The 24,312-nt window shown below is 43.9% G+C and overlaps 1 protein-coding gene across 12 annotated transcripts in view; it reads right to left on the bottom strand.

Annotated features, from left to right (window-relative positions):
* Nucleotides 1–4,949: 4,949 nt before the first annotated feature.
* PMS1 (PMS1 homolog 1, mismatch repair system component) overlaps nt 4,950–24,312 on the bottom strand; it is a 2,204,114-nt gene continuing 2,184,751 nt past the window's right edge. For all 12 annotated transcript variants that reach the window (XM_069615650.1, XM_069615653.1, XM_069615656.1 and 9 more), the window contains one exon: nt 4,950–5,322. In XM_069615650.1, the coding sequence (XP_069471751.1) occupies nt 5,158–5,322 (165 nt within the window). In that variant the 3' untranslated portion in view covers nt 4,950–5,157. The remainder of the gene's footprint in view (nt 5,323–24,312) is intronic.

Below are 24,312 nucleotides of genomic sequence, written 5' to 3'. Positions count from 1 at the left end.
GGGGTGGATGGATAAGGGGAGCTTGGCATACTTGATGTTACATTGCATTGAACTCCTACTGAAGTGGGCAATGGGCTGAAGGCCTCATTGATGTCCCGGAACTGGTATTATAATGGCTGACAAGGTCAAACTCATGACCTGCAATGTCCAGTGGCTTAATAGTTTTGTGAAACGTAGAAGGGTGAAAATGTATATGAAGAGGAATAAGGTGGGGATAGCATTGTTACAAGAAACCCACTTAGATGTACAGAAGCAGAAGAACCTGGGGGCAGTAGTAGAACTGAAACAGGCATACCTAGCGCAGTGGGACAGATTGGGGAAGTTTAATTATGCAAAATACTTGGAAAGGAGCCATGCTCAGGGAGATAAACCCGGAAAATGTTAGCCTGGTTGTGTAGACGAAACGACACCAGATGCCCTATATGTTCCATTCAGAATAAGGGCCGAGAGCAGATAAACAAGCAGGTGGGTATCAATGAGGTTTTCTCTGAGTATTATAAAGTGCTTTTCGCAGAACTCCTGGTGGGTGAGGAGAGGGACCCGCAGACGTGCTTGAACTCATTAACCTTCCACGACTAGATGCACTTCAGGCAGAGTCACTAGAGGCACCCATAACTCCGGAGGAGGTAGTAGCCACCATACGAACACTGCCCACGGGCAAAGCCCCAGGCACAGATGGCCTTCCCAGTGAATTTTATAAGGTCTATGGAGATAAACTGGCGCCATTGATGGCTAAGGTGTACAAGAAGGCATACACAGAACATGAAATAACAACAAACAGCGTATAGCTGTTGTAGAAAAAAGTGGGGGGCACGGACAAGCCGTTGGTTTCCTTTGTGCTGGTGGAGGTCTGTCCCAAAGGTGGCAGGCAGCTTCGCTCAGATACGGTGACCAGCGTTGCCTGCCACCTTTGGGACAGACCTCCACCAGCACACGTTCAGTGTACAGAGGAGGTGCTTGACCCTGTTCAGACATTCTGAACTTTTTTGGATTTACCTCCACATGGAATCACGGTCCTGATGAAGATGGCCCAATCTTTGAGTGCCATTGAAACCGGTCGAGGGCTCTCATGACCTACATCAAATATCTCTACTGAAAGGCAAAAGATATTGTGAGACAACAACTGTTCCTGCGCACACCCGGATGGAAAGAGTGTGCAACTTTTAGAAGAGCTTCCCCTTACCCCATGGCCCCACAGCCTTTTTAGACTGTGCATTTCCACTTTTTGAACTCTTAAGTATCTCCGACTCTCTGTGACCTACGGGAATGATTAAAGATTCACACATGACACGGAATACGAACAGTTGACCTAGCCCAGGTCTTTCTAATCACAACAAGACAGCTACAGAATCTAATCCCCAGTTCTGGATAGCTCTATATCAACAAAAATGGATCTGCCACCCTCCCTCCACCCCTTGCACTTGGGCTTGAGGAACTGTATCACCAGTTCTTTGCTTTATTAATTCTGATGAACTAAATAAATGTTCCTACTAAACCGTTGTTTTTGTGTTACCATACACAGAACATGTACTCCCCGACAGCGTGAGAGAGGCCCTGATAGTGCCGTTACTAAAACCAGATAAGATAAGCACAGACTTGGTTCTTATAGACCACTGTCGCTGCTGAACCAAGACAGCAAAATCCTTACAGCGATTTTGGCAAATAGGCTCTGCAGGGTAATTGATACATGTGCTGATCCATTCAGATCAGACAGGGTATGTGCCGGCGAGGAACATTACTGAGAACCCTAGGAGATTGCACCAAGTGATCTCCAATACTAGAGATTGCACGGAAGAGTGCACGGTTGCTTCCCTGGATGCGACTAAGGCATTCGACTTGTTGCACTGGAATTGTTTGTATGCCATAATGACGAAGATGGGTATTGGGCCACAGTACATGAGATGGGTACAACTGATATATACCAAACCAATGGCCAGAGTTTGCACTGGGAGTATGTACTCAGGAACGTGGCAATTAAATAGAGGCAGGAGACAGGGCTGTCCACTATCCCAAATGCTATATATCATAGCGGCAGAGCCTATGGTGACGTATTTGAGACAGGAATATGGAGACGCAGGTATAGAGACAGGATGGGTGAGGCATGTGGCGCCCATGTATGCGGATGACACGTTGCTATATCTGAGCAACTCAGTGGTGAACCCCCATATGAATAATGTTAGAACAATTAATCTTACTTTGACAACAAGCCATAAAAGATTCTGGTATCATTGATATCTCTTCCTTCAAGGGAGACAAATACTGCAGGTCACCCAATGAAGTCCTTCCACGCCCTTGGGGCCCTTCTCCTCCCAGGCGATCCTCCCGGCTAATACCACCCCCCAGGGTTAAGATCAGGTAGCGACCACCTTCCCTGGCCACCTGGGAGGAGACTTTAGGAAGGATCTTTGTGAGAACTCTGCAGAATTCATCACAGGGGGTTACTGGTGGAACGTCGACCCTCAATAAATGACACATTAGTAGTTAAAGTAGACAGGAATGCAACTTGAGCTGTCATTTTAAGGTTCAATGATTCATACAGTTTTGATAAGTGAAACATTATAGTATTCATAGTTGACATGGTCAATTTCAAGGAGGGCATAACTGGGACAGATAATCCAAAGGAGTGTCTCTGGTTTGTTTGCACAAAAGGGAGCCCAAGGAGTCTGCATACAATATCAGTGAAGCCACTAAGCGTGTACAGCCAAACAGTACACCCCAAGTGCACTAACCGAGTGCGCACGTGCAGCTGCGCGCCGCTCTGTCCTTAAATGCAGACCTCAGGCGAATGGAGGTATGGCTTCAATTTGGCATGAAATGTAAGTAAAATCCCAGTAAAAACGCTGGTAATAAAATGTAGCAGAGAGAAAAAGATTCCTTCTCGCAGCCGCCAAGCATCTACAGCCAAACCGTACACTGAAAGTGCACTCACTTTAGTCCTCTTTAGTGCATATGGAGGGAGTTGCTGTAGATCTAGCCAGGCAGGTTAGCTGGGCCTTGGTCTGCTCCAACCTCTCAAGGTTGCCAGAGAGGCGGGGGAAGCCAGAGTTTATATACTCAATGAACTTCCTCAGAGTCCCTGCTACCATTGTGCTCTATGTCACCCTACGGGGGTGGGAAAGGAAATGCATCACCATATTCTACAGCCTCACAGCTGCCCCGATTCTCATCCACTGCCCTATTTGCCACCTGCTCTTTGGCGTCCTGCTTTTCTTCTATCTTGTAAAGCCTGTCCACTATAGCCTGGGGTTGGTAGGAAGGGGTGAGGCCTGTGGTAACACTTGGATGTGTCCCTCTGGGCTCTGCCGATAGTGGTATGGAGCCATGAGGTGTGGTAACTGAATCAGCTCCACCTCCAACATTGTCATGGTTTAACTGGCTCATAGTCTAACGATAATGATGGGGATGATTTGGAGAGTCCTAGTGCCCTAGATGGTTGCTCGTTCACCAAGTTGATGGAACGCAGGTTAGTGGAAATGGCCAGAATCTTGTCTCGGATGGCTTTGTAGAGTCTGGTGTGGCTCAAACCAAATATTTAGGACTGGAGACGCCAATCAAATGATGTGCATAGTTGGTAACCACCTCTGCCGTAGCTCCAGCAACACATCAACAAATGTTACTTTGTATTGGCCACTATCATCACCAGAGCCTTCTTCATGAACTCCATAGTCCCTGTGGCCGGCCATCCATTTCTGCTATATAGTGTGTTGGAAAGAGACCATCTGTAGTGGATTGAGCGTTCCAAATCGGCCACTGCACCACTTTCTGTCGTGCATACATGTGATAACAGTATTTACGCATTCAGTAAGTCTTTTACATAACCGCATGCAGACTTTTTTGTTTTGTGCATGGGGATATTTCTACTACCTCACAGCCATCATTAAAATCATGATATGGCAGACACACTCAGGACTTTGCTTGAGGTACTTATTGTTTCTGCATACAGATGTGGTTAGCTGAAAATCCACTGAACTCGCAATGAGGGGCCAGTATTGAGCTGTATTCAGGGGTGTTGTTAGGACTGGAAAAGTTCAGGTCTAAGCTAATGTCGGGATTGGCGGGACTCAGGGCTAGTTATAGCCTTTTGGTTGTGGCCCCTGAGCTTCTATCTGGGCTACAACCAAAAGACCCGACACTATAGCCCCCTCAGCTCGCCCCCCCACCTAGCAACTCCTTTGGGCCGGTATTGAGGTGTGTGGAGAAGTATACTCACTGGCATGCAGCGATACAAAAGAAACTAATCAGGAATGGATTTTGAAAATCAATAACAAATGAGCACGCGGTTTACAGCAGATACTAGGAACGTAATATACAATCCTTTCGCTGTACTACCAGCTACATTGAAAACGGAAACACTGCCATAACCAAAGCAGAATAGGTCATTATAACTTACCTTCAGGCCGGGATAATGGAATTTAAGTCGATATCAAGAGTGCTGATGCTCTACTTAGATAGGCACAATCTCCAGACTTCCAAGAGCTAGCTAAATTGTGAGGAAAAAGCGCTGGCTATACAGTTAGGTAATAGAAGAGCCACCATCAGTAGGTACAAACATGAACTCTAGTCATGCTTCCGGTTTGAGATCATGTGAGATCATGAATGCATTAATGAACAGTAGAATCGTTGCCGCCTTTTCTGGGACTGCCTCCGTATTGGCACAAGAGCTGTTGTAAGTCAGGATACTGTAATGGCAGGGACGGTAGAACAGCTTTGTCAGTTTGCGAAAGTAGCTCAATCAGAAAAAGTGCACTATCGCTGCCCTAATGTTTGTCATGTAGCTCATTATAATAGAAACGACGGGTATAATGTGTAAAACGTTATGAATGTTTAGATCGCTAGAGTCATAGGTTTAGCATACATTTATAATGAATAAAAAGACAAAGTAAATATATAGCTTAGCACAGTATGTATTGTAAAACGGACACTATATCAAAATAACTATTGCATACAAGCCTGTTTATATAATTTTATTTTTAGAGTTTCGTTAAACAGCAGATATATTTCAAAAAGTTACAGAACCATGCTCTAAATCAGAGAAATAGAAAACAATGCAGAAAAGGTGTATCATAAGCATTAAAAATTGATCATAATTAAATATGACAAATCATGAATATACAGGCGAAATGTTTCCTTGGAGTGACTTGAATGTACTTTGGCTGATCACTTGGCCTCTGGAATATCCGTTAAATGGTGAAAAAATGGACGGCCGTGCACACATGCTTTATTTTCATCAGCTAACTGCTGCCTCATTCTGGAAATCGTGTCTTGTACGTCCTCGTTTGACAAATATAGGGGTAGCTGCCGAGACAGGCGCACGGCTTCTCCCTTAGGAAAGAAAACCATAAAACTCATCAGTCATGCTAAAATAACTGGAACCTCCTTTGCGGGTTTCAACTATAATTCTTTCACAAGAAAATGTAGTTTTAATTACAACATTTTTGAAAAGCATTCTAGCGAACTGCACATGTTTCTTGAATCTCCATCTGAAACTATGGAATGTTACCAAACAGATGTCTACTTTAATAGGCCATGCATGTCTAATAATTGGCTACATCAACATGGTATTCCATGTCTCATTTCTAAGCAGAAACCCATAGCATACAGATTTCTGGATGGCTAAACATCCAGAACAAATCTGTTTTCCGCTGTGGGGTCCCTTGTGAAATAATTTGCCTTCATTGACTGAGACTTAGAGGGAAAAAGTGGCCCGTGGTTTTATAAGGGTAGCCATGCAGAATGTTCTGCTCGGTATCTGGTCTCTCCTCTGTTTTGTCCCACACTTGGTGACAATCAGAATATGGCATGTGACCCTTCCCTGCTCCAGCTATTACACGAGTCTGGGTGAAATCTTTGACAGTGGTCTTGCTGACTCCATCGCTGGTGTGCACTTTATTTTTTCCTCTGCCAAGTGGATTTAGTTCACAAGTTTTAACCTTTCCTCACAACATTGGTGGTGTCATGGTTCTCGGCAGCTATTCTCGATTGTCATGCTATCTTTTTACACAGTTGCAGAGGGTCCAAATGGAGTTGCTCAGCTCTTGACCAGCCTGCCTGCTGTACCACATATCACCAGTCCTTGGATCCCTCCCTAAATGAATGCCCACTGTAAACAGTCAGGTTTACATGTCTCTCTCTGGGCCCAAGTATCAAGCATGATCACACTGTGTAATGCAGCAAGAAATGACCAGAATTTTTAAATAAGAGGTGGATGATATCTTTAACACAATAACAGAATAGGAAAAGTCCACAGTGCCAGGACCGGACAGCCAGATTAATGATGTATTGAAAGTCGATGCATTATTCTGAAGTTAATTTTTTAAAAGAATGTATAATCAAATACTAGGTGATTAAAAAATACCAGACTCTTAGAAAGAGACATTGGTTATCCTAATAAACAAGAAGGGTGCTCGAACTTCCCCTTAAAAGTATAGATTACTTGCCATGGTACACACGGCAAGTAAAATATTTGCCTCTTTTTTATTATAAGAATTATTTAACTTGGCTAGAAATAAGGGATGCATTAGCAGATTTGAGACATGGTTTCAAAGGAGATTTTATAACTTGGTGGCCTTCAACATTCTAAAGGAAAATGACAATGAAGTCTGCAGCCCATTTATACGTGGGATGTATACACTTTTTGGCAGTTTTTGATGGGTTGGTAGATCACTCGTATGTCAAAAACTGGAAACCTGGGCTACTCCGTGTGGAATGCTTACCATAACTAAGGGTTTGTGCAGTGAGATAACTGTACACATTCATCTTGACGGATTGGGCACTTTTACCTCAAGTAGAACCGCTTGTGGGCTAACACAAGGCTGGCATGAGGTTTAATTTATACTTGGCAGATCGCCCCCAAGACATTAGCCACTGCACATTTGTTTCCTCCTAAAACCGGAGGAACTCATTTTAATTGGCTTGCACATGCAGATGATGTGCTAATCTTAAATCAGACAATGAATGGCCTCAGTAGAGCACTAAAAGTGGTGGAGTACTATTGCATTAAAAATAAGCTATATGTCAATGCAAATAAAACAAAAAGGCGAGTGGGCACAAGCTAGGGTTGTGGAGAACTGACCCAAACAGTGCGTATTAAGATCTTAAAAGGGGGGGAGGGATGTTGTGGGCTTGGAAGCTGAAGTGCACAGATGGCTCCTCCTATGACGAACCTGAGGGGCGATCCGATGCAAGATACCATTAACCGCGGCCGCGATTGAGCTGGGAGGTTTGCGAACCGCTGGTACACCACTAGAGCTGCAGTATACAGGCACTACAACCCCCTCAGCGGAGATTCATGCTCCGTAAGGGAAAGCCCTCTCTGGTGAGCACAGAGCCCCAACGAAGATGGCCACCTCCACACGCAGTGTCTAAAAGGCTATGAGTGAAACGGGTCATACAAGTGCGAGAACCAGGACCGCTGGAAGAGCTGGCTTGTACAGCTGGCGGGTGGCCCCCTCCTGGGTGAAAAAGAACCTGTAGGCAGAGGACACTGAGGGTGGCCTCCAGTAAGATGCCAGAGATAGCAATCCCAAAGTTGCGGATGGGCTGAGGCCCAAGGGGATGGACGAGATAGGGTGGTGGATCTGAACTGTACTCCACCTTCCTTCTTTCATGGAACCAGTGGACATTTTCAAGGGACTGTGGGAAAATGCCAGGTGGAAAGATGAACTCACGCCACAAGCAAGTCAAAATGGAATGTTTCATGCACAGCGGCCAACCACTAGGCAAAAATCCCACATATCCATCAACGACACAGCCTTCTGGGGAAGACAGAACTGAGCGGCCCCAACCCGATGGTGCATAGACAGTGGCTTTGGATGCTGTTGCGGCTCTGAGAACGTTGCTGGATATGAAAACAGATGAGGTGAGAGTGGATGTGTCCCTGCTATGCCAGGGCCTGCATAATCTATCAGACATGGCCAACACCCATGGGAGAAGTATCACTGATGTCACTGCGGTGTGTAATACACTGCACAAACAAATTAAGGAACTACAGGTTCGCACCAGGGTCCTGGAAAACAGGGTGGAAGTGGCAGAAGGCAGGGCAAGGCAGAATAATATCTGCATTGTTGGCCTGCCAAAGGACAAAGAAGGGTACGATACCACAAACTATGTTGAAACCGTGTTGCTGCACTCAGTGGGCCCTGGGAACTTGTCACAGGGATTCGTGTAGAAAGAGCACATCAAGCTCTTACCAGGACGCCTCCGCCATGTGCACCACCCTGAGCTGTTGCAGTGAAAATCGGGATCTATAAGGTTCAGAAATTGGTTCTTCGCCACACACGGGTGGGGGGGCAGATTCATGGAGGCAGCACGCCTTTTGCTGTTACTGTTCCTGCCGAACCTCACGCTACTACACATAAGGGAAATCTACATTTTTCAAAACACTAGACGACTCCTTGCTGTGGTTTCAGCAAGAAGAATTTGATACCTCCCCGCAGGATGGACCAGAGGGAGACAGCCAGGAGAATTCTTCAAAGCATGTACAACCACTTAAATTTGGACAGGAGAAATCGCATTACGTGCAAAGGAGAATATAGGTGAAATGGTAGACTCTGATTTGGCACCTTCAGATGTGCACTTTGACCTGCCCTCTGAACAAGCAGGTAGTATCCCGAGCAGCCGCTGTGAGTGACCCTGAGCCATGGATTCTGACTGTGCATCTGACTGTGTATTGGGGGTCCCTCGGAACATATGGGCTGAGAGCGATATAACTAGATGTGAAAGGAGAGTCGAACAGAGTTGGATTGGTCACGTTCCCCTGGAGCTACGTACGTCCGTAACTGGTTGGTATTCCTATTGTTCTGTATTCACCGGACATCACTGGCACTGCACAAGAACAATTTGCTCTGGGCCTGTAGAAGACGGTTTGCCATCACATGTGCACACAGACCTCACGGTAGGTAGCCCTGAATTGTAGGGTGCCCCGTGGGATGATGGTGGTGCACATGAGCTATTCAGCTCGGGAACGGCCACACTTTTATCGTATTATTAGTTTTGATATTTAGTCTGGGGTTTGTAATACACCTTGTGCTGTCATGTAAAGAGGTGGTGAGACAAGGATCGCACAGTTTGAGACTTGATACATTTGGTTGGAAGTCCCATATGTTTTTTGAAAGGTTTTAGTACAATCTAAACTTCCTAGTAACAGATTCAGACACATACCTACTGATGGATGGGTAGGGGTACTACTTTATGCACCACAATGTTAGTCTTGGTTAAATGCCTGAAGTGGAAAGTGAGAAGTCTGAACAATTTACCAAGAGGCGCAGAGTGAGAGCTTATCTGAAGAAAAATGGAGTGGGTATAGCTTTCATTCGGAGAGGCACCTGCTTCCTCACTAACTTGGCATGTTTAGAGATACGGTGGATCAGGATGTGGCTCCTCATATTCTTCATATGCCAGGGGAGTTTGGGTATGGGAGGCGGAGGGGCCCCATTACGAATCTCATTGTGTCACTCTGACCCGCAGGGGAGATATGCTATATTGTTGGACAGTCTGGAATGCAAGGAAGTGTGTTTTATCAATTCATATGTGGTCAATGTTGACAAGGAAGAATTATTCCCCTAACTCCTGAAATAGGTGTGAAATACGGACATGCTATTTCGTTATGGGGTGGAGCCTCAGACTCCTCAAATGTCCCGGATTTGGATAGGTCTCTAAGCACCTTGCACAAATACAGGTCCTCTCGATGTTTGTGTGAGAGTCTGACTAATTGGAACTTGGTAGAGCTGTGGAGAGCTGAGCACACTGACTCAGTGGGTTATTCCTTCTACTCAAACCCATATGGGGTGTATACAAGGAAAGACCACTTCTTGTATATGGAGTATAAACGTAAGTGATTAGGGAAAACATAGTCTGATTACTTGCCTTTGGAGCTGATGCGCCAGTCCATGAGGGTAGGGCTAGCATCCCAACATGGAGAATGCAGACAGACAGAAAGAGAGAAGCATTCTATACGGAAGATCTGGCATCACAAATAGTTGATTATTTTGAGAAGAATGAGGGGTCAGTTGGGGACGCAGGTATAGAATCGGATGCCTTCAAGGTAGTGATGAGGGGCATATGCATGTCATCCACGCATGCTGTACAAGCTAGCTTGAGAAGATCATTGGACTTTATAGAAAAGAGGATGGATTCAATTGAAAACGGGACAGGGGGCCCTCTGGAGGTGGAGGCGGAATTAAAAGAGCTGAGGGTGCAATGTTTAACCCACTTGGAAGAGTTGGGCAATCACGATTATAATGTATACATAAGTAATCTGCATGGAGAGAAAGTGGGTAAATTGTTGGCATGGTTGGTCAATGATGAACTACGGACTCCTGCAATATCGAAAGTCCATGACATGGAGGGTTGGGTAGTTAGTCACCAAGCAGACATTAATGTTGTGATTGCACAGTATTACGAGGCATTATATATGGGATGCACACCATGCATGCGGTTCGACATAACGGATACTTTAGAATGAATAGATATGCCAAAACTGAGCCCTGTGTTGTCAGCTGACATAGATGTACCGCTGACCATGCAGGAGATCAAACATGTTACACAGACTCTCCCATTGGGGAAGACCCCAGGGCTGGATGATCATCCCACAGAATTGTTAAAGAAATATAGTGGAGAACTAAGTAATAAATTACAGAAGGTAATTTTCTTGAGGGTATACAATTTAACTCTTGGGACCACATATGGGATCGCTTTTATCAAGATTACTTACTGTTCGAAATCATTACAAATTGCACTGCCTTGCTATTTGCAAAAGCTGGGTTTCTTTTAGATATAATAATAATTTCGCATTTATATAGCGGTACGAACCCTCAGGTATCTGAGCGCTGCTTATTATACCCACGGTGTGTGGTGTTCATTATTATCGACCTCGGAAGGATGAAAGGCTGAGTTTTGCGCTGCCGGGATTCGAACCTGCATTAGCATGCTCTGCACGAAGCGACCGCTCTACTCGCTGTGCCACTTGACCGGAAGATATGTATAAGATTTTAAGTTGCAACGAGTGTGTATGGGCTGTATCTGTGATGTGTAATTTATTGTATGTAAATGTATCGTGTTAAGGCCTATTCATTTAGAGCAGAAACACAAATGCATAAATAAATAAATTATAGAAGGTCTTCCAGCATGCTTTTGACACAGGTTTTCTATCTCAATGAGGGAAGCACTAAAAGTTATATTGTCCAAACTGGACAAATATCACATGAATATAGGTCCATAGCTCTGCCTGTCCTTGCTGAACTCAGATGTTAAAATATTGAGCAAGCTGATAGCCAACAGGCTACAACGAGCTGTGACTGGGCCAGTGCACTCTTTTTGCCAGACCGGAATACCTCACATAAACTGAGATGTCTCCATTATGTCGTAGCGCAAACCAAAGGTAGTAAGCAAGAATACGCAGTGATATTGCCGGATGCTGAAAAGGCATTTTACTCCGTGAGGTGGGAGTTTGTGTGGGCCATGCTTGCCAAATTCAATGTGAGACCACTGATGAATGGATTAGACTATTACATTAATCTATCATGGCCTGAGTCCAAACAGAGAAACCTTTCTCCTACAAATGGGCGGTGGGAAAGGGAATGCAATAGGGATGCCCTTTATCTCCAATCATGTTCGCCATGGCATTGGAACCATTGGCATTCATGATACAACGGGGCATGACAGCAGGAACATTGCTGCATGGGGAGATGCATGTTGCCCCATGGTATGTGAATGACATACTTCTATATGTTTCAAATTCTGAGACGAATGTCCCGATCTTAATGGAGGTACTGGACTCCTTTAGTGTATTGTCAGGTATGCGCATTCTATTCTACCCCACATTGTGTATTGTTTTGCGAATGTACCATATGTCTTACAACAAAAGCGTGTTTCAGGAATTGGGCACTCTTGTTAAAGGTAAGCTCTGGGTGCGGGGTCGCAGGAGGCTGGCTTTATCCACGTTGTAGAGAACTTACCAGAGGGCCTGCAAGTACCCGACTTTAAATTGTATTACTTAGCTGCCCCATTAAAGTTTGGGACACAATAGATATTGGATGCAGAAACGTCTGCGCTGTGGCTTTTGGCAGGTTCAGTTAAACCTTACACTCTCAAGGAGGTGCTATGGCTGTCACTCGTGGACTGGAAATGGGCCTATTTAATAATATTGGGAAAATGTATATGCGAAGGCACACGAAGAACTACAGGGGGCCCTCCTTTATTGTCCCTCCCTTCAGTATGCGTATGGATAATCAGGGGGCACATAGCAGGAAACTGCTGGAGAATTGATTGCTGAAAGGCTTCTTTTTTTTTATTAAAAAAGAAAATTATTTTGAATTATTTAAAATAGGAAAACAGTAAAATGTCTACAGGAAAACAAAAAAGAATAAAGCAGGTTATTAGTTCTTCAATTCTCTCACGGTCTATAGATTATTTTTGAGTGGCAACTGTTTAGATTTCACAGTGCTGATTTTCTTGAAAATTTCCAATAGAAAGTTCACCAGGGCTAATGTCAATCGCAGTTGTTTTCCTCATAATAGTTCGAGCCACCAATCGTCTGGTGATCTACACAGATACTTATTAGTGACCCCCACCATTAATTGTGATCCTATTACATCCATAGCAGGGCAAAATAGAACCAGATGTTTCAGTGATTCTTTTGTCTGATCTTCTTGATATAATCTTCATTTTTAAGGTGTTTGAATCTTGCGTTGATAATTTCACTGGTGGGGAACAGGTTCAACCTGAACCTCAGGGATTGATCTCTAAGCAACGCATTTGGAAAGATTGAGATATTTTGGTAAGGTGTTTAATTTTCTGCTTTCAAAGAAAGGTTTCTCATATGCTTTTAGTTTTTGTCTTTCCAGTTGTGTGATGATCCAGTCCTCAAAATAAAGTTTCTTCTTGATCTTATCTGGGTTCTCTATCAATGATTTATCGGTTTTGTCTAAATGTGCAAGGATTGTGTGACATATTACTTTCCATTCTAGCAGTGTTTGATCATTGCTTTTGGTAAGTGCGTTTCTTATGGCTAGAAATCCACTGTTTTGAGGTGGGTCAACACATTTGTCATACAATGCTAACGTTTTCCATGTTATTATCGCCTTTAATGAAGTGAGTCCCAATTCCATGCGCAAGGTTTAGATTGGCGTGCTAGGAGGAGTTTGCAGCACTCTTTTCCAGAAAAGGCCTTCAATAACTGTCCAACTGTGGAAACGGAAAGTGAACACTGTTTCGGCACCATTAGGCAGAATTAGAATCGCTTTGAGGCAATAAAAAGTTATCAACAGTTTGAGAGAGAACTTACAATAGCGTTTTTACAGAATTCGACCTTGACGAGCTAGACTGGTTGCTTTAGCCTTTAATGAATCCAGTCGTGGTTTGCCGATCTTGCTGTATTGAGGCACACGCCTAGATATGAAAGCGCTGAGACTTGTAGAATCTTTTTTCCATCAATGTACCAGGTATTTCTTTTTCTTCCTTTGTGGTTTCTCGGTTGTTCTCCAAAGGTCATCACTCTTGATTTAAGTGGATTAATCTTCAGCCCGCTGGTTTGGACATAGTTTTGCAAGACGACTAATTGGCGTTGTAGTCGCACTGAGGTTTGATCCAGTAGGACCACGTCGAAAGCATATAAGAGGCGACTTATTTCAGTGCGGCCGATTTTGAGCAGAAAACTTCTCACATCAGCAAATGCTTGATCAATGTCCGAAGTAAACAAGTTAAATAAGTCAGCTGCCAATGGGCAGCCTTGTGTGAGTCCCTTGTTCGTAACAATTGGTTTTGTCAGCATCCCCGGCTGGTCTAGCCGTATCTGTATTGTGGTATCTGAATACAGCTCCTACATAGCGTGAAGAATTGGGAGCGGGCACCTCCACTGATTCAATATATCCCCCAATTTAGCTCTAACAACCGAATCGAAAGCTTCAGTGAGATCGATGAATGCTAGGAATATGTTCTCCCCCTTTCGATCGTTCGGTTTGAGCCTTCAAGATATTAATTATAAAAAGATTTACGGTGGTGCCCACACCTTTCACAAATCCACTTTTCCACCTGTCGCGAAAGTCAAATTTAGCGCTCCACTTGCTCAAGGCTTTCACAACAAAAGATGCAAACATCTTCCCCACCACATCAAGTAATGCTATGAGGCGGTAGTTGGTTGACGATACTTCAGATACCTTTTTTAAATAAAGGAATTATAACTGCAATTCTCCAAGGTGTTAAGATTTTTTGATTTTGAGTTACATGCAGGAACAACAGCATTAAAGGTTCTGCCCATTGGTCGGGGTACTCTTTGAGCAGGGCATTCGTGAGGCCGTCATGCCCTGGGGCTCTCAATTTATTCAATTTAATTATTGTTTCGCTCACTGAAGTATAGTTAATTTGAAATGTATTCCAGGTTTCTCGATCTTTTTGGTCAGGAATCCATTCAAAATCATGATCATGGAATTTTGAGAAGTAGGCAGTCAAGGTAGTGGCCGTGATGGGATTTGACATAAACAACTTAAACTCTACACAAGAAGAATTTATCATTGACCATATTTGAGCAGAGTTTTTTTACTTGATGTTGTTTAGCATCTGTTCTGCATCATTTTGCATGATCGATCTTTGATGTGATTTTCTCCAATTTCTGTATTTTTGTTTGATTTTTGTTGTTTGTAATCGACGCTGGACAGGATCTTTGTACTTTAAAGCTCATAAATCCTTATTCAATTTCTTTTCGCGATCAGCAATTACATGGTCATAACTAGGTTTGTGTACGAATTCTGGTTTGTTGGAAATTCCAGCTTTTGTTTCAAATATCTTTAGTAGAGTTGTAAATACCTCTGTATCAGCAGCCGTCATATGCGTTTTTGCAATTAGTGACGCTTTAAATGTATTGCATAGTTCTGATAACTTTGCTGGTGTTATATGTAATCTATTACATCCAGGCGTTACGTCAAGTTGAGCGGTGTATAAAGCCACAGCACGCTCAGTTTAACATGCCCAAGTCATCTCCAAGAGATTGTGATCACTTTGGAGTTTCTCCACCACTTGCATTGTAATTGGGTATCTCATAATGTTTTCTGAAATGTAAATATAATCTAAAATGTTATCATTTTCCCTCCCCCTCCACGTCACTGATCCCAGTTTATCAATGGATTGAGGGTCAGTGAGAAGTCTTATGTTTCTGTGAGTCATTATTCGTCTCCAGGGTAGGCCTTTCAGTCTAGCTGCAGTTGGAGCTACCAGGTCTTCATCTGTGTCATAGCCCTCGTTGTTCCATCAGAGGGCATTCAAGTCACCACAGATGATAATGTGGGGATTGTTCACTTCTTCTCTGAATTTATCCACATACAGTGCTATTGTTTCGGTGAAATTGCTTAAGGTCTTTATCGCTGGATTCCAATACACATTGATGATGATCGGAATTAGTGGTTGCTTGGTATCTGTAACAGACAGATTTCCCACTAAACATTGTACGTGTGGATTCGGCTGATTTATTTGCAATAATTCAAACTGTACTGTGTTTTTAATGGCAATCAGAAGTCCCAAAGTTGGTCTGCCTCTTGGACCCTTCGGAGCAAGATTCAAAAATACTGAATAGCCATCAACAATTGGAGGAGTTTGTAACCAAGTCTCTTGTAAACAAATGATGTCCTGTGTTATTTTTGCCGTGCCTTTGCTAGTGGTCAAGTGGATATATCCTCTTGTGTTCCAGCTTGCTATCCACAAGGCTCTAATGTTTTTTTGCACTGAAGTCTATGCATTATTCATGTTGGCAGCAAAGAGGCCAGGGAGCTATCTCCAATGCTCTGCTGTTCCATTTTCTACAGTCTGTGTGTTAGAGATGATATTTGGCAGTCTTAATCTTTCATGAGCATCGCTCGGTTTTTGCTTGTGGTCTTTTACATGTGATCTGGTGTTTTTGTCAATTTGGCTCCAAGATTCTTTCTGTGACTGTTTTGGAACATACTTCACTTTTAATGGGGGATTGGCAGAGTTAACTTGCTCTTTTATTTCCGTTAGGTCAAAGCCCATAAATCTCAAGTTCCAGGCTTTTTCCAGTAACAGATGTTTGACGAGTATGCAAGTTAAGTGGATAATCACTATATCTGTTCTGTCATCTGTTGCAAATTTGATCGTTGTCAGGTCTTGGGTTGTCAACAACCTTAATGCAGGAAGATGGTGAAGTAATCTGATGACATTAGCACGATTTTAATTCAAACCATCGTCTTCTGTGATGATACGTTCTAATAGAATACGAAACGTTGAATCTACATGTTTTACTGGGTTGAGCGAGGTAACAACCTCAATTTGAGGTTTGTTGGTCGCTTCTGTATTTGTTTTTTCTTTTCATGATTCAATGGCATATCACGTGGCTGTCAAATGCTGTTGGTATTTGTTGCACAAAGTCAGTACTCTTATGCTCATTATTTCTGCTACTGATCGGTTTAAAATGCATGTTTCTTTGTCAATAGATTGCACAGGTTCTATTTCTTCCTGTATGATCGTCAGCAGCTTAATTTGAGTTTCAGCAGCAGGTTTATTTGCCCCTCAGCAGGTTCTGTTGATCATTTGAGACAGTGTTATTTGTGTGTTGCCCACTACATGACCAACGTTGATTGTGGATTTCACCCGAGGCCGGTAGTGACCAACCTGCGGCCCTACTGGCTTCTTATTCCACCTTGGTTTGCTGGTTTCCTCTGGGTCTGCTCCTGATTCTGATGATTCATGCTCGCATGTCGAATCATCATTTTTCACAGATTCTGAATGAGTGTTCTCTGATGTCATGTTGACAGATCCATTAAGTCGTTATCTGAAATTTCAGCAACTTGTATGGTTTCAATCATTTGGTGATTATTGCTTGTGGTTTATCATTTTTATCATGCATATTTGCAGAGCCTTCAGGTTGGTTAGAAATAGGCAATGTTATGTTTTTTGATGAACGTTTTGCTGCCATTTGATTTTGTTTTGTCGTTACTGACAAATTGTTAGTTTTCTTCTTTTGGATAAGTATATCGGCTTTTTTGCCTCTTTTGTGTGATCATTTTTTCCCCTTTAAATCTTTTGGAATTGTTGCTAACGTTGATAATTGCAAACTGATCTTTGCAGATTTCTCAAAAATCGGGCACATGGTCATCACTCCAGAGGGTTCCATCAGCATTGCCTCATTTATTTCGACAAGATTTAGGTTTTGTGGGGTGTCAATTAAGTCGATAATGCAATGCAGCATTTGATCATTTTCTTAGGATCTTGGACTGCTGCATGTATAGAGGGAGGAGCCGCCTTCAAGTATGTTTGCTTAATGTGGTCGTATCGATTGAATTGTGGTATGGAATGTGATGTTGTCCAGGACCAACTCAATGGGGATGATTTCGTATTTGTGGGGCACTGATGTTTAGCCGCATTTGGAAAACAATTGTGGTGATCTTCTCGGTTTCCATTGTGATTGATGTTTCCAGAAGTAGTTGATCAGGAATTTCCTGGTGAGCAGCACTGTTTTTGTCTACAAGTTCTAAAGGCTTAGATTGTAGGACCGGGACAGTCCCTTTTTCCAGTACATAGTGTGGCTTCGAGGTGGAATTTGGGTAGTGAAGTGCTTGATCTGTCAGTAAGTTATTATGAGGCTTAAGAGACATGGGTTTCCATGTACTAGAAATGTTAGGGTATTTTGCAAAGAATCTGGCTGCATGTTGTTCATGAAAGGAAATGTCATGTTTTCTTTTAAGTTCTGCTTTTGCATTTTGTGTTGCGTTCATGACTACACCGTCTTTCATGGCAATTTTCACTGGTGGGGGCGCTGAACACAAACTAGAAGCGTGTTCATTGTTTGGTTGCAAGACCTTTTTAGCGCAACGGTGAGGCCCGGGAGGGACCGCCTCACTGATGCAGCACGTTCCGTCTGCGTCTCCCGCACCAACCACAACGGCGCCCCCCTCCACAGAGTCACGGGCACCCAGCGAACAGCAGCAGCCTGGGGCCTTGGCACCATCACTGGGCAGCTCATCAAGGCCAGAGGCCCTGGCGTTTCACCGCGACTACGGTTGGCCCACGCCCACACAGGGGGTCTCATCTCTGCAAGTGGGTCAGTTATTGATTTTGTTTTCTGAGGGATAAACATCAGACTTTTAAAGTAATTTGTGGGTGTAACAGGGTCGCTGGCAATAATCAGCGCATCTTTGGCTGACGTGGTATCCTCAATGTTTTCGTTGTAAAAGTACGTTTGCTGACATAACTCAGTCAGTATTTGTAGAGTATTAATGTGGGAGCGAGTTGATGTAGTAATGTCAACCTCAATGGTGAATGGAGTTATACAAGTAAGCTGATCATGAAAAGCTAGAGCAGCGGAGGACAAATCTGTTGTAAACAACGTTTCCTCTGCTGTATTTGAAACAGATAGACCTTCGCATATAGAGACAACAAGGGCCTCACACTGTGCATCACATGAGGGAGTAAGTCTTGGTGATTGAGCGTCGAGTTTAACACAATTTTGTTTTTTCTCCGAAGTTTGATCAGCAATTGATGAGACAGTTTGTGGAGCAGTGGTAACTGGGCTGGCATCTGATAACATCTTGGAAGGGGGGAGGGCAAGTTTGGGAGTCGACTCGATAAAGTTTATGACAAAAACAAAGGAGCGATTCACCGCTCACCGGTCTGCAGGACTGCAAGACTGCCCACCTCTGTCCAGCTCCGTCTGCGAACGCTCCGCGTTGTGGTGGCTGGCTATAAGCACCTCCTCTGTAGCCAGCAAGGAGCAAGGATAGAAAGACTCCAAAGACTCAAGTCTCTCCACTGTAAGACTGCCCACTTCTGTCCAGCTCCGTCCGCTTATTTGTTCAAGAACGGTAGTTTACTGCTATATTTTGACCTATGCAGCAATTGGGACATAGCAAAGGGATATTTTCTTTTCTATGTAGGGATCATGGGTAGGGCTTGTTGATATTGGATATCCCTGCCCGAGGAACATAAATGTAGTCCTCTACTGAATGTGGGGCACTGACCCATCTCTCAAATGTATGCTGTATTACAGGTGAATGTGAAGACACCCAAGTTAAAAATTAAAACTGTCTGGGAAAATGATTTGGGTATATCCTTTGAGGACACCAAATGGGATGAAATGAGCAGGTAGACAAGGTAAGTTTTTCGCAATGCATGCCTGAAACTGGTGCAATATAATACACTACTGACTGAAAACATACTTAACGCTGATAAAAATACACAGAATAAATCCATCTAGGCCCATGTGCTGCCCTAGATGTGGGGAGGAGGATGGTTCATTTCTGCACATGTTGTGGTACTGTACAATACTACGTCACTTCTGGGAGGCGTTAGTGGATGCAATTCATGCTCTAAGGGCCACATGGGTAGAATTGATGCTGCTAATTTGCCTGCTCGTACTGTTTCCCAGGAAACTATCTAAAAAACAATTGATCAAAATATTGGCCCTACTATTGGCCGAAATGCACATCGCTATGGCTTGGATCACTCCCAATTACTGTAGACTGGATGAGGGATCTCTTGAAATGGGCTGGAGCGGAATTGAGGGTGTTAATTAGATTTGAGGCTGGGTACACTTACGTGAATATGTAAAATAGGACAGAATGGGCTGTGTTGTTGGCTGGACCGCTGTACCCCTCAGACAGTAGATTCCCTTGAGTCCAATGCTGGTTCATTGATATACATGGCTGATTGCCTATGATAATCCAGCAGTCTCGCCAAGTTATTTTAGCTGTCAATCCCATGCCACTTAAAATGTAAGGGCACAATATTTGCTTTCAAGGTGTATTTGGAAGGAGGGGTTGGCAGTTGGAGGGGTGTTAAAGGGGAATGTTAATTATGTATTACGTGATGTGCTTCTGGCGGTTGGTATAATGCTGCAAAGATGCAGTAACTAAATAGGTGGTTGTTGCTAATGCAATCAATAATAAAAAATACATAAAAATGTAAGACCTTAAAACAAAAAGCATGAAAGTTGAACTGCCGAAACAACTTTGAACCTGTGCGACATAAGAACCTGTGCGACTTAAGAAATTATTAACGATTAGTAATGCTTTTATATTTCTTAGAATGAAAGCTCAGCAATACGTTCTTGAATTTTCATCTTCTACACATCTCTCAGAATTTCTATGATGCTGAGAATGAATGTACTTCCCACTATGGAAATGTTTGCTCCCAGAATGAATATATATCGAGAAACGAGATACTGGAGAATATTACATCTTGCAAACAAGTCGACATCAATGCAGTGCCCTGGAATATTTACACATATACTTAGGCAAATTTGTTCATACAGAAGGTTAAATAAAAACATAGGAATTCTGGAAAAGGTGCTTGCAGGGACAATCAGTTTCTCTCATCCTAGCTCTCACACATTTACGCCTCAGAATAGATCAATTATTAAGTAATAACATATAGATACTAAATGGATACGTTTAGGCACTTTTTACTTGTTACATGATTTCCGGTTATCAAAGATGGTTCAGTTATTTTTTGATCAGCACGGTATTGTATAACAATTTCTCAACCAACGACTGGGATTGTTTGTTGCAATACATGAAATTAAGTGTATGAATCGTTGGTGAATTGTATAATGTCTTGTTAAATGTACCTGCCTGTCTGCAGAAAATGTTTGCTTGAAATAATTTTCCAGCCACCCAGACAGACGAATGCCTCATAAACTCCCATAAGTATAGAGGAAAGGGGATGGGATGTAAGAGTAAGAAAATGTTACGCACCGTAGTGACTTCTGTAATCTTAGTCCATAGTTCCCCTTTCCTCCATACGCCCAGCCCTCCATCCCCCTTTAAATATTAATTAGTCAGGTTTCCCGTCTTGTGGACCCCAGGACTGACGGGAGTTGCCGGTGCACGGTGTCAGCGGACTGGCCACGCCCACGCCTCTATGCCTCCCAAGCAACACGAAAAATGTAAAAGGGAAATTCATTTTTAGCTATTCCAAAAGTGTACCGGTCCCATCCCTGTAGGACAGGCACCCATAAGTATGGAGCAAAGGGGACGGGACATAAGAGTACATTATCACAAGCAAAAGAAAATGGAGGATAAGCAAAGGAGGCGGAAGTCCGGCCTAAAAATAAGACTCAACACTGGCCAAGCCAAGGCAGCCAGAGTACACAGAGAGTGTTAAGAAGTGAAAGGCATTGACATTAACCCCCTCGTTGGGGACAAGTAGAGATGCCAGGATTGAGATGATTAAGATCCTGGTGAACCTGTAACAGATGAGTAGTATGTCTCAAGCCTGCTGGCCCTGAGCACCAAGGGGGCTCTTATCCAGAAGCCTAAATTCAGACCAGTTGGGATTGACAATGTGAGGTTCCTTAGCTACATCTGTGTCAGGAATAGGACCAAATGATATAGGCCATTACTGAATTCTAATTATTTAGTACCCGGTGGGGCCAGAGTGAAAAATGTACAGACAACCTTTCCAAGAGCCTTTATAAAAAAAGGGTGTCCAAATGCCATGCCTGGTGTGAAGTTTGGAGACAGTTGGTACGGGCGCGGCAGGGCAGGGAGGCGATAGAGCTGGGGGAGGAAAGAGCACAAGAAGGGTGAGGAAAGAAGGTAGAAGCAGTCAGGGGAGGTGAGGAGAAGCAAAACATGTTAAGAAGGGAGGAGAGAATCATTCAGGAGGAGGAAGTCACAAAGAAGGAGACCATCAGAAGGATGAAGATGAAAGGCAGTTAAGTGGAGGAAGTCAAGGAAAGAAAGACCATCAAGTTAAAAAGTAAAAGTAAAGTGATTGCCAAAGGGAGAGATCTGGAAAAGGAAGGAAGTCAAAAACTGGTTGAGGCGGTGCAGCGGGATTGTTACTAGGAGGTGGTGGGGCAGAGCAAGTGGTGGACAGAAGGCTAGGAGAACCCAGCATTGGCCAAGCCAAAAGGCTTAGCGATAGAGGAAGAGTCAGGAAGTACAAGGTGGAACCAGTGGGACTTGAGGTGGAAAAGGGTTAGGGGGGGTGCCATATGCGGCACGTGGTATTGTGCTTGGGCAGCCCCCTGAGGACAGGAATTTCATAATGAAGTGCGGCCCACTTAACTAACGGAAAATAAAGCGGGCTGCACTTCATTACTAATGTCTTGAAAGCCCGAGACATTGCTGCCATAGGCGTCCCTAGAAGGGGGTAATTGCCCCCCTAATCAATGGCTTGTCCCCCCCACCCTCCGGCAAAGAACTCTTTGCAGAGGCCTTAAAGGTCCTTGTTCGCCCGGTCATCATTCGCACGTTAGTAGGCTCTATTTGCACAGCCTGTGTTCTTTCATCAGGCCTGAAAGGGACACCACAGGAAGCAATGGTTCATGAATATCACTGGGGGCCATCACTGATAAAAGTGGGCTACCTACATGGTGGGCACACTTTTGTTTTCCAAATGTGCAGCTTGCACTGGTCTAGTAGAAAAAAAAGACATTTCCAAACTGAAACATGCTTCTTGAACTTACACTCATTAGTTTTCTTTGAAATGTGTTTATTTTTTGTCGGTCTACCACACAAATACCCTGGGATTTCTGTGTCCCTACATTTGTGTTTTTTCACAGGATATATTTTTAAAGCTGTAATATGCTTGTGAAACTGCTTAATCGCAAATAAATGCCTCCACTGGCAGCAGTTATCGGGAAATTAAACTGTGGGTTCACCGGTGCCGATTTTTGATTTTCACTACATGGCCAGAAATTCCCCCACCCTCACCCTGAATATAAGCAAGCTACCAGCCCAACATATCCCGTGGCGAACACATTTTAAAGCAATTGTTTGTAATAAGGAATTGCAAAAAGTCATAGGATGCGCAGCCAGTTTTAAATATATAACATCTTAGCAACAGTCACTTAAACTGCTGAGCTACCCTGGTAGCTTTCTTTTGTGGCACATGTCTATGAGCCCATTAATGTTTTCAAAATCACTGTATTGCCAACAGTGCAGTTCATGTACATGACTTCAAAGGCAACAGTATTTAATCTCCAGCCACACTGACCATGTGCATACATTCTTTGACGGTGCACCAGTGGCGATTCTCCATAATGGGCAAGGTTGCGCTGACCCACGGGCCCCCTCACCTATAATGGAGGAGCCAGCCCATTATGCAGCTGAGGAATCACTCCTCGGCTGGCTTGAACTGTCTAAGAGAAACACAGTTTCCGTTTGACAGTTCTGTATCTCAGACTCACACATTTATTTCAATGTGCTTTTGTAAGGCGCTTATACATCAAGTAAATTGTGATTCAAAGTACCCACACGGCAAAGGGGAGGGAACATGGGAATGAAAGGCAAATATAATAACAATGAAGAGAAAGAGAGAGGCGGTCCTACTAGGCCTTGTGAGCATTCAGAACGTGCACATGCAGATAGATAGATGGGACGAGGGAGGGGGGTAAATGCTAGGAGTTCCACGGAGTGAAGTGCTATGGAGTGAGTTGCAAACATTGTTGAGTGCCTGGCAGAGATCACTTGGTAAGAATGGTCAACTGCCAATACAATAAGTGCAGGCCTGTGAGACAGCACAGACCATTGGGCGCCCAAAGGCAAGTGCTGGGAGTGGGTAGAGGCTAAAGGCAATTGGGGGGGACACAGAAGTACACATACGGGCCCTGGTCACCAATCTAAGCAACTGTGGGGTTTAGTAATAGAGTGGGAAGGTGGAGGTGAAAAGGGAAGTCTTGAGGAGCTTCTGGAATTTGAGGAGATCTGGCTCAAGACGGAGAAGAAGGGGGAGGCTGTTCCAGAGTAGGGAGCCAGCTGAGGAAAGAGATCAGCCACCAGCTTGCTGTTTAGAGAAGCGCTTGACACACACAGAGTTGGCACCATAGGAGCGTAGAGATCTGGAGGGAGAGTATTTGGTGAGAGCCAGTTGTAGATAGCGTGGTCCCCGGCCCCAGACAGCCTTATGGATGATGCAGAGGGATTTGAATTTGATCCTTGCAGCAACCTGGAGCTAGTGGAGAGATTCTAGATCTGGAGAGATGTGGTCCCTCGGCCTGAGGCCAAGGATAAGTCTTTCAGCTCACTGGATTTTATCCAATGAGCCATGTAAAGCTGGGGGCGTTTTGCTTCCCCAACCTTGCATGGAACATTCATGTTGCTGGCTGAGGAACTGCATGTTTGTGGGTGCGAGGGAGGGAATCCTGCGCCTCCACCCACATACAAACGGAGCAGGGATCTTCGTCATCAGCGTTCCGGCTCTTGCGCGCATGTGCATGAACCAGGAAGCGCTCTTTGCTTCTTTTTTGGGCTACGCAGGAGCTGTAGCACTGGGAGGAAACACCACGACCAGGGCAAAAGGTACTTTAATTTAAATATGTGTATGTTGGTGTGCATGCTTGTGCTTTAAAAATGTTCTTGGGGAGGT

The sequence above is a fragment of the Ambystoma mexicanum genome, chromosome 9 (genome assembly GCF_040938575.1).
Source record: "Ambystoma mexicanum isolate Mex_15411 chromosome 9, UKY_AmexF1_1, whole genome shotgun sequence".
NCBI lineage: Eukaryota > Metazoa > Chordata > Amphibia > Caudata > Ambystomatidae > Ambystoma > Ambystoma mexicanum.
The sequence above is the reverse complement of the archived record's forward strand: the minus strand, read 5'-3'. Positions and strand labels throughout refer to the sequence as shown.